The 11,077-nt window shown below is 39.1% G+C and overlaps 1 protein-coding gene across 2 annotated transcripts in view; it reads right to left on the bottom strand.

The window, feature by feature from the left end:
• Positions 1-108: 108 nt before the first annotated feature.
• Positions 109-11,077, bottom strand: part of LOC108717095 (PAS domain-containing serine/threonine-protein kinase) — a 49,270-nt gene continuing 38,301 nt past the window's right edge. Inside the window, exons 12-18 of one of the 2 annotated variants that reach the window (XM_018263865.2) lie at positions 9,736-9,906; positions 7,002-7,127; positions 6,754-6,888; positions 5,495-5,694; positions 4,490-4,623; positions 3,709-3,861; positions 109-2,758 (exon numbers count right to left, since the gene is read on the bottom strand). In XM_018263865.2, the coding sequence (XP_018119354.1) occupies positions 2,682-2,758; positions 3,709-3,861; positions 4,490-4,623; positions 5,495-5,694; positions 6,754-6,888; positions 7,002-7,127; positions 9,736-9,906 (996 nt within the window). In that variant the 3' untranslated portion in view covers positions 109-2,681. Of the gene's footprint in view, positions 2,759-3,042; positions 3,862-4,489; positions 4,624-5,494; positions 5,695-6,753; positions 6,889-7,001; positions 7,128-9,735; positions 9,907-11,077 lie in introns of those variants that run through there. The other variant, XM_018263864.2, reaches the window with a different exon arrangement.

Raw genomic sequence — 11,077 nt, 5'->3', positions numbered from 1 at the left:
AGATATAGATAGATAGATATAATTTTTTGACTGGGAGTCTAAGGAATCAGATACAACTGCCTATGTACAAATGTGTATGTTACATTAAACACGCCCAGGCAAAGATGATACAACAAACTATTCTGTATATTTCAATTTATACATAAAGCGCTATTCAAAAATTCATAAAAGCAGGCACAGATTGAGAATATAAGAGAGGAACAAGAGAAGGGAAAAGGTCAACTCATTTGAGGTGCACAAAATATTTGCTTGTAACGTATCAGTGTTACTGCTCACAGAGTAGCCCAACACATAGTTACAAACAATACACACACAGAGGCTGGAAAGTGTCTCTATTATATTATTATTATATGAACTGGCACGGATAATGATCGCGGAACAATAAATAGAATCTTATTAAACAGTAAACAAGGAGGATGGGCTGAAATCATGGGACCTCTTGTATAATAGTTAGGGATGCACCGAATCCAGACTTCGGTTTGTGATTCAGGCAAGATTTGGCCTTTTTCAGCAGGATTCGGGCGAATTCTTGTACCAGGCCCAACTAAATCTGAATTTGCATATGTAAATTGGGGGTGGGTAGGGAAATCATGTGACTTTTCATCACAAGAGAAGAATTTGTTCCCCTTTCCTGCTCCTAATTTGCTTAAACAAATAAGGTACTCGGCCGAATCCCAAATAGTGGATTCGGTGCATCCTTAGTAGTATAACTCCCTCCCAGGCAAAATTGTGTGACATGGAAAAAGAGAGTTTTTATTTGTCAAACTGTGACTTGATTTTCATAAAAGAGCCTTGGAAGGGATGTTCCATCTAATTTAACTTCTAATGTAAAATATTACAAACTAAAACAATCAAGTAGTCCTTGTAGAATAAATGTAACTTCATTTAACCAATGGACGGCACTTGTTCCTTCATATAAAACGGTTTATGTATAAAGTGGGTACAAATGTGGAACGCTGGGGTAATTTGCCCCTTTTCTTTTCCCCCCACCCACAATGCACTTTGCTGCACCCATCCTGACACTTTCAGCAGAAGCAGCAGTTTATCACCTTGCACCCGTCTTGTAAGGGGAGTGAATATGAGGAGCTCAAGGGCTTCCAGGACTCTCAGCCTGTGCCAGATATTCAATCTTGTGCCAAATGCAGGTGGCACTGCCATATGTCTGGGCACAAGTACAAGCAGCTTATTGAGAGGACTAGTTGCACAAGTCTGTCTCTAGAACATATTCCTGCCCATAGCAAATGGTCATGTGGTGGATTTGTAATAAGTTCAGATGCATCAGTGTAGTCAATACATATCTTGCTGGTTAGTACATTAATACTCTGACAACATGTGGATTTTATATGTGAATCCAATTTAAAGAGACTAGAAGGCAAATATTATGTAACTGTCAGTAATATTGTTATTTTGAACAACTCCAAAAGCTCCCCACGGCCGATCCACATTAACAAGTGCCTGTTAGTGCACATGAGACGGATTTGGGGCTTTTTTTAGTTGAAATTCATCCCATGTGCAGTAAATGCTCAATGATTACAGACGTTTAGCCACATCTGCATATAACTGGCACTAACTGTATATTCCCCAAGAGGAACTGAGAACTGGCAGTTAGTATCTTGAGTACATGGTCAGTGTATAGAACTAATGCTGAAACACAACCAGGCAGGGGCTGAGGAAAAGTGACATGGAAGCAGGCAAATGTAGATATACACAGAGAACAAATCCCCCCGTATTCACCCAAATGTTTGTCTGTGCAGTAATGGAATGTTTTGATTGGGCAGAGCGGCTGGAGTAAAGCAGAATATGCTGGTGGTACAGATCTTTCTCTTCCCTAGATTGGGGGACACCATATTCACCCAAATGTTTGTCTGTGCAGTAATGGAATGTTTGGATTAGTCAGAGGGGCCGGTGTAAAGCAGAATATGCTGGTGCTCAGATGTATTGTTGCTGCGGATTATAATAAAGAATATTACAGTAAAGCAACTTCAATATCTTATATAGGTCTATGCTGGGACCAGAATGACACAGATTAGATAACAATATACAAAATCTGTATCAACAGAATCTTTGTGAAATGCATCAAATTCCTTTAGCAGAAAAAATGGACCATAAAACCTGTGCCTAGATGTAACTCCTTAAAGTAAAACTACAAGAATGCAGTAAAGGAAAGATCTCTGATTTTGTGCAAGGTGGCCTAGTTATTGACAAATGACCTAGATTTTCTCCTTTTTGGTTTATACATTTGCAGCAGCTCCTAGAAATGTGTGTGATAGGAAGCAACTGATATCAGTCTGAATAATGTGCTGGAAAGTATTATTACTATTCCTGTGACAGCCAATTGTGCTTTGAATCAATAGGAGTCACAGATCACTTATAGGCAGTGGCCGCACAAGTGTAAGGATAACAACCTCCTGTCTTTCAGCTGTGGTTGAACTACAACATTTATAATCTATCAACAGCTGGAGGGTTACAGGTGGTCTATCCCTGCTTTAGAGATCCAGCAAAACCCTGGAGAAACCTAGCAATGTCCAAAGCATCAGGTACTATAGATTACCCAGTAAATTCTGGGTAGAGTTGTGTCTGGACCATATTTTTATAGTATCTTCCGCACATGACTTGTAAGATACAATGGCACATTTAGATCAGTTCAGCTTTCTATTCATTCAGGGTACATTTTACACAAGTCACTCTGGATTATTTTCAAATTCTTCTTTCCATTCACTTTTATAACTGTCTGGGCACAGCCCTGATCCATCATCATCTGTAAAATAAAATCAACAATGATCAGTTTATTGGACTCGTTACTGCTTGACTTCTGCTCTCCCCACCATGACCAGTGATTTTGCTATTGCTATTAGTGATGGGTTAGTCAAATGAGTTCTTGACAAGCAATTGTTCCCTGCAGCAAGTCACAGACAGGTATTGGGCTAAATTCACTGCCAGCCCAGTTGGGACCCCTGTCTAGTGATGAACGAATTTATTCTGCAGCCATGGATTCGAGGGCCAAAATTCTGAATTTCATCATGTGCAAATCTTTTTCGTTAAACCGCAGCGGAAAAATTATAGGCGAAAAAGTCGCCATAGGAAAAACTCATCTTGACTTTAATGCATTAGGACAAAGAAGTCGCCATAAGAAAAACGCCCATTGACTTTGATGCCTTAAGACAAAAAAACTTTGCTATAACAAAAACACCAATTAACTTTAATGCATTTGGAGAGAGAAATTTTCGCAGTTTCACAAATTTTTTGGCGAAGCAAAAGAGGACAGATTCGCTCATCACTACCCCTGTCCCAACCTAACAACTGATAGCGGACATGGCTTGCCTGTGGTTTTAATATACTTTTGCTTCACTCAAGGTGATGGGCAGGTTGGATACAGGTATAGAAATGAAAGCTGAATAAGTGTCGGCCTGCACAACACTAACAGCTAATACCACTCTCACTACATGAGAAACACACCGACTATAGGTCCCTATTATATAAATACACAACGTTGGGTCAGTTTTATTAGGAACCAATTAACCTGCCCGTATCAGGAGCCACAACTTGTCAGATATGTATTACATTTTGTGTCTGCTTAAAACAAATCCTTATTGTGTGACATCAGATCATAATTCAGGAAACAAATATCTAATGAATGTGTTGTCCAAACTGGGTTGCAGAATAAGAAGTGACTGGAAGAAGGATTGTCAGGTACAGATGCATAATCACCTTTGTGGGAGCTAGCAGGTGGATAGACCTCCTCCCACGTATACTCTGCCAGATTTATAGCTTGTGTCACCCATGGATCCCTGAGCAGTTCATCCAGAGTCATGCGCATTTCTGGGTCACGCTGTAGAAGACCAGATATCAGAATCTGCAGCTCTATAAGGGCAAAGATGGGAGTAGATTTAGATGAAATGCAAATAACACCAATTTAATTAAAACCTAAGCTTCAAAACAGAACAAAAAAACAGTAATTTTAAAATATTAGTAGAAATGGATGAACAATATTCGTTCCCGCGTGCAAGTAGTAATGCGTATTGTAGACCTTACAAACACTTTTTTTAGTTCAATTCTTTTCAGATTGTTCACCAGAAAGAAAACATATTTCAGTTGCTTTCCTCATGAACCTGTCTCTGGAGTCTCCGTCTGACAGCTCAGTAATTCAGGTGCAGAATCTGAACTGTTACAATTTGCTGCATTAGTTGATACATTTCTCAGCAGCATCTCTGGAGTATTAACAACTATTGTATCAATTCTAACATCAACTCACGTATCAACTTATGTATCGACTTCTCACAAATAGGAAATTGAAAGTAACTGGGGGAACAAAAAAAGTTTTTCTTCTAGTGGACTAGCTGAAAACAAATGAACTGAAAAAAAAAAAAAAAAAAAAGTGTTGAAATGTGAAATACCCCTTTAAAAAGAAAATGTGGTTATTGCCCTGGGCAGAATTCCAGAAGCCTCAACAAGGAATATTTCAAGTTCCTTCTAATGGGATTCCTGTTACCTTGTGATACATTCAATGGAGGGTTTAGTTCTGCTTCCAATATCTCTTCAACTTCACAGAAAGGATTTTCCCCAAACACGAGGGTGTACAAAGTCACACCGAGAGACCACATCTCCAGTTCTGGACCTGGGTACCTGCAACCAGCATCAGTCACAATGAGTGTAAGCGACTTCCTTAATCAAACGCACATATCATAAATCATCAGGAGAGCACAGAATGATCAGTCGTTGAACATCTCTGATCCACTGCTTAAAGGGATTCTGTCCGGTTTTTATTTCTAAATTACACTGTTTACACTGCCAATAATTCACTCTACAATATAAAATGTCATTCCTGAACCAGCAAGTGTATTTTTTAGTTGTAATATTAGTGTGTGGGCGCCATCTCATGTTATTTCCCTGGTCATGTGATTTCAGAAAGACCCTGCACTTTAGGATGGAACTGCTTTCTGACAGGCTGTTGTTTCTCCTACTCAATGTAACTGAATGAGTCTCAGTGGGACCTGGATTTTACTATTGAGTGCTGATCTTAGATCTACCAGGCAGCTGTTATCTTGTGTTAGGGAGTTGTTATCTGGTTACCTTCCCATTGTTCTGTTGTTAGGCTGCTGGGGGGGAGGGATGGGGTGATATCACTACAACTTGCAGTACAGCAGTAAAGAGTGACTGAAGTTTCAGAGCACAAGTCACATGACTGGGGGCAGCTAGGAAACCCCTTGTCAGATTTCAAAATTAAATAAATAAATAAAATAAATAAAAAAAATCTGTTTGCTCTTTTGAGAAACTGATTTCAATGCAAAACTATTAACCGATTAACTGTTTTAAAAATGTTTTTTCCCCATGACAGTATCCCTTTAAATGTGTCTAGTCGTATAGTTTAAAAGAAGGCCTCAAGGCCCAATGAGGATCTTATAGCCTCACCATGCTAATCATATACTTTTTAGGACTATCATTTTCATTTAGTTTGTCAACAACCATCAAATTATAGTTTGTAAGTAGGACTTACGGATTTCCCAGTAACACCTCTGGTGCACAGTATTCTGTGGTACCACAAAATGTGGAGAAGAGAGTTCCTGGATGTAAATGGGCAGCAGAGCCAAAATCAACCAGTTTTATACTAAAGTCTGGTGCAATAATGATGTTTTCATCCTTAATGTCCCGATGCAGAATATGTTGATTGTGGAGATGTCCCACTGCTGACACAAGCTGGAAATAATAGAAATATTACTAGAAAAGTAGGAAGTGTATTAGTTAGACAACCAGGGGTGCTTCGCCAATGAGGGGAATTGAGGCTGTCGCCTCAGGCGGCAGCACCCTACTAGGTACCAGGGGCAGCAAAAATGCTGCTCCTGGTACTTTAAGAGCGAATTTCCGGGGGAGGGGGGGCAGCAGCAACTGCTGCTGCCTCAGGCACCTATAGCACTGCCACAAAAGAACTAATGAGGTAAATGTATTCAATAGGTATGTTTTATTAACAAACCATTAAACAGGTTCTTCCCATGTATATGACATTAAAGGACACATAACCCCACCCCCCCCACCAACAAAAATTGAATCAGTCAACAGCCTCTTTGATTAAGGGGATGTTGCAGCCTTACTGTTAACCTTTTAATATCCAGAGTGGCAGGTATCCAAAGATTTCACTTAGAATTCAGTCTCCTCCTCTAACTCACTGTGCCCCTCCCTCAGGAATTTACTTTGGCTGTTGATTTAGGAGCATGCTCAGTTCTGCTCAGGTCAGATTACTAAACACACCCTCCAGTCTAACAGCCAATGACAGATAGCATTACTGTTTCACGCATAAACTCTGCTCTAGCAACCTATTATTTTTCTCCTAACCACCTCTCCTGAGCTCAGCTTAACCATTACAGTGCTCAACCCATGCAGAACTTTTTATCAAAGTATGTTGTACCTGTGTAAACCTGCATTCTGCATTGCATGTACTTTACAGCATACATGTCTCAATGTTACTGATGATGTGTCAGAGGGAAAATGGCCGCTGGGTGAAAGCTGCTATTTGTTTTAGGAACATGTGATGGCGCTAGCAAATGGACGGGGAATATGCAGTACAAATGTTGTGGCTTGGGTGGGGAAGATATGTCCAACTTATATACATGGTAGGAAAATGTAGGCTTTACATGTCCTTTAAATTTTAATGAATTATACTGTATAACGGAACCACTTCTGGAAATCAGGAGCAGCATATATAAACTATTTGCATTGTGTTACAGAGAAACAATTGTTTACAGATTAGGTATACAATACCTGTCGGAAAATGTAACTGGCTAGTGGCTCATCCAGATTGGGCTGACTGTCAATAAAGTCAAACAGGTCCAAAGCATCGCCATGAAGTTCCATTACAAGCTGGAAGAATATATCATTCTCAAACACGTCCACAACCTGAAAGAGACAAAAATGAGGGCATGCAGTATTGTTCTCCTTCCTCCATATTTAAAGCAAGAGAAGATCGTTCAGGATACACTTTGAGGCCTCAGTCTTTAGTCTACACTCACCCTGATAATATTTGGATGTTGTAACCGTGAGAGAATCGCAATTTCCTGGGTGACCCGTCCGAGTTCAGGATCCTGTACCCAGCAGTCATCAAGCACTCGGTCTTTGCGAATAAACTTTACAACAACCTAAGAAGAATATGAATGAAAACATACTAGTTGTTAATGTTAGTAGAATGGCATGATGCCCCCATATTAGCTCCTCTGAGGAAGGGATTCATGTGAAAGATAACAATTTTTCACCAAAGCTCTGTGTTATTTACTGGTGCTACATAAATACAAGTGTTATTGTTATAATTACACAGTTAAAGGGGTTGTTCAACTTTCAGTTAGCTTTTAGTATGAAGTAGAGAGTGTTATTCTGAGACAACTTGCAACTGGTTTTCATTTTTTTTTTTTTATTATTTGTGGTTTTGAGTTACTTAGCTTTTTATTCAGCAGCTCTCCAGTTTGCAATTTCAGCAATCCAATTGCTAGGGTGCAGATTACCCTAGCAACCATGCACTGATTTGAATAAGAGACTGGAATATGAATAGGAGAGGCCCGAATAGAAAGATGAGTAATAAAAAGTAGCAATAACAATATATTTGTAGCCTCACAGAGCATCTGTTTTTTAGATGGGGTCAGTGACCCTTATTTGAAAGCTGGAAAGAGTCAGAAGGAAAATAATTCAAAAACTATATAAAAAAAAAAAAATAATGAAGGCCAATTGAAAAGTCACTTAGAAATGGCCATTATATAACATACTATAAAGTTAACATACGGGTTAACCACCCCTTTTATATGACTATGAAGATTTTTTTTGAAGATCATCCAGGTCATGGTATATCTAGTATAGGTCAATCTAAAAACAACTGGACTTGCTGAGTAATCAATGAAGACGTTTCACTACTCATCCGAGCAGCTTCTTCAGTTCAACGGACTGGTGTGGGAACTGAAGAAGCTGCTCGGATGAGTAGTGAAACGTCTTCATTGATTACTCAGCAAGTCCAGTTGTTTTTAAAATTGACCTATACTAGAGACACCCCTTTTATATTTTGGAAGGGATACCAAAACTCTTCTAAGCACTGTTCTGGTTATGTTCCGATTATGTTCTGCCCAGGAAAGAATTTTAAAACATCAGATGACTTTTCTCACATCCTGAGCAGAGGAACATCAGAACATTTCTTGGTCTTCCAAACAAACTGTGGCAAAATTACTAAAGGGTGAAGTGACTAACGCAACGTCATTTCAGTACTTTGCTGATTATTAACGGTCGCTGGTGTAACTTCGCTAGCGTAGGAGATAGACTCTAGCGGTACTTTGCTCCCTAATGCCTGGCAAATTTGCGAACTGGCGAATGGACGTAACTATGCAAATTCACGAAGATGCGGATTTTACTGAACTTTACCTCTTGCGCCAGGACTTGCCTTCGCCACCTCAGACCAGGTGAAGTGCAATAGAGTAGATTGAAAAAATGTTTTCTATTTTTTGAAGAAGTCTTAAGTCCCAAAAAACGCTGGCGACTTCATTTTTCAGGTTGCTTCCCCCCTACATTTCCTAACATATGGCACATAAACTATACACTGGGATCATGTGTAGGGCAATATAACAACTCTATTTTATTTTATGCAGGTTTCCCGGGCTTGTGTAGTGTAATGTATTTGCTGCAATATATGCGTCCATTCAACTTTAAAGGAAAACTATACCCCCAAAATGAATACTTAAGCAACAGATAGTTTATATCAAATTGAATGACATATTAAAGAATCTTACCAAACTGGAATATATATTTACATAAATATTGCCCTTTTACATCTCTTGCCTTGAACCACCATTTCGTGACTCTATCTGTGCTGCCTCAGAGATCACCTGACCAGAAATACTACAACTCTAACAGGAAGAAGTGAGGAAGCAAAAGGCAGATCTCGGTCTGTTAATTGGCTCATGTGACCTTACATGTGGTTTGTATGTGTGCACAGTGAATCATACGATCCCAGGGGGCGGCCCTTATTTTTTAAAATGGCAATTTTCTATTTATGATTACCCAATGGCACATACTACTAAAAAGGTATATTATTATGATAATGGTTCATTTACATGAAGCAGGGTTTTACACATGAGCTGTTTTACTCAGTATCTTTTAATAGAGACCTACATTGTTTGGGGGGTATAGTTTTCCTTTAACTTCCCGCCGTATGCAAATTAGCCAATGCAATCGTAACTTTACTTTGCTTGCCGGAGTAACACCAGCGTTCGCAACCCTGGCGCAACTTCGGATTTTAGTGAATTATCATTGTCCTGGCGAATATACACCTGGCACAGTGAGCGAAGCGGTCGCTGGCGAGTTTTCAAAGGTTAGTGAATTTGCCCCACTGAATTCTCCCTCACAGTGCAGTTACAAACTGACCAGCAGGTGGCAATTCAATATATTCACTAGATAAATACAGCTTTGAAACAAAAAAAAAAAATAATAAAATTGCAAAAGTGAGTATTCTGAGCAATTTCACATTCACTTCTCTAAGCTTTATATTTCCTTTAAGAAGAACCATATATGTGGTGGGGACATCAAGAATTCTCATCATAAATATCACGATCACAGACCTGTAGAAACCTTTTTTGTAACAGAAATATTAAAATCATAATTACATTTTCTTTCAATATGCCAAAATCTTTGGGGGGCGCAGCACCCATTTAATGTGATCAAATCACCCATTTGATAGGATCAAGTAGACATAAATGAGAAAACGATACCAACCTCCTCTTTAGCGTTGTCCTTGCCACATGCAGACCACACAAACCCAAAAGCTCCTTTTCCTAGAGGGGAAAGGGTTTGGTATTTCAAGGCATACTGTCCATTGCAGGCACCCAGAATCTGGAGGTCCTGTAACTCTGTACAGTAACCTGCGCTGGCACTGTTACGGATCAGCTGTTGTAAAGAAAGGTCACAAAAAAGTCATATTTTAATCTTTGAAGACTTTAAACTTTTATTTTGCCCATTGCACAGTACACAGATCACTGTTTCTAGTGTTCTAGAACTAGGCATTTGTTTTTTCATAAACCAAATAAGAACACAGACTGAGAACAGTCAAGCCTCAAATCTCTTCATCTAAAAGGGGAACTATTGCGAAAATTAAAATCTAATATAAGCCTTCTCATACAGAAATGAGAAACTTTCTAAATATAATTAAATATTCTGCATTGTTTCTGAAATAATCAAGTTTAATGTCCCTATCCATCTCTCCGCATCTGTTTCTCTTCATTCTCTCTTCATGCATCAGTTGGGTGTCAGATATTCATTGGCAGTTAGATCCAATATATCTTATAGGGGGCTTCCTTTCCTAGCAGATCTATTAGAGCTCACTCAAATAATGGATTCCAGTACAAACAAAATGTAACAAAATAACTGCCTTTTGCACAAATCCTGCATGTAGAGAGACATGATGTCTGGTGATTTTAATAGAGTGAGCTTTAATACATAAGCTAGGAAAGGGAGCACCCTAAAAGATATACAGTCATATGAAAAAGTTTGGGAACCCCTCTTAATTCTTTGGAGTTTTGTTTATCATTGGCTGAGCTTTCAAAGTAGCAACTTCCTTTTAATATATAACATGCCTAATGGAAACCGTAGTATTTCAGCAGTGACATAACGTTTATTGGATTAACAGAAAATATGACAATTAGACAGGGGCATAAATGTTGGCACCCCAACAGAGATATTACATCATTACTTAGTTGAACCTCCTTTTGCAAATGTAACGGCCTCCAGACGCCTCCTATAGCCTTTGATGAGTGTCTGGATTCTGGATGGCGGTATTTTTGACCATTCGTCCATACAAAATCTCTCCAGTTCAGTTAAATTTAATGGCTGCCAAGCATGGACAGTCTGCTTCAAATAATCCCATCGATTTTCGATGATATTCAAGTGAGGGGACTGTGACGGCCATTCCAGAATATTGTACTTCTCCCTCTGCATAAATGTCTTTGTAGCTTTTGAAGTGTGTTTAGGGTCATTGTCTGGTTGGAATATCCAACCCCTGCGTAACTTCAGCTTTGTGACTGATGCTTGAACATTATCCTGAAGAATTTGTTGCTTTGGA

The sequence above is a fragment of the Xenopus laevis genome, chromosome 5L, assembly GCF_017654675.1.
Source record: "Xenopus laevis strain J_2021 chromosome 5L, Xenopus_laevis_v10.1, whole genome shotgun sequence".
Classification (NCBI taxonomy): domain Eukaryota; kingdom Metazoa; phylum Chordata; class Amphibia; order Anura; family Pipidae; genus Xenopus; species Xenopus laevis.
The sequence above is the reverse complement of the archived record's forward strand: the minus strand, read 5'-3'. Positions and strand labels throughout refer to the sequence as shown.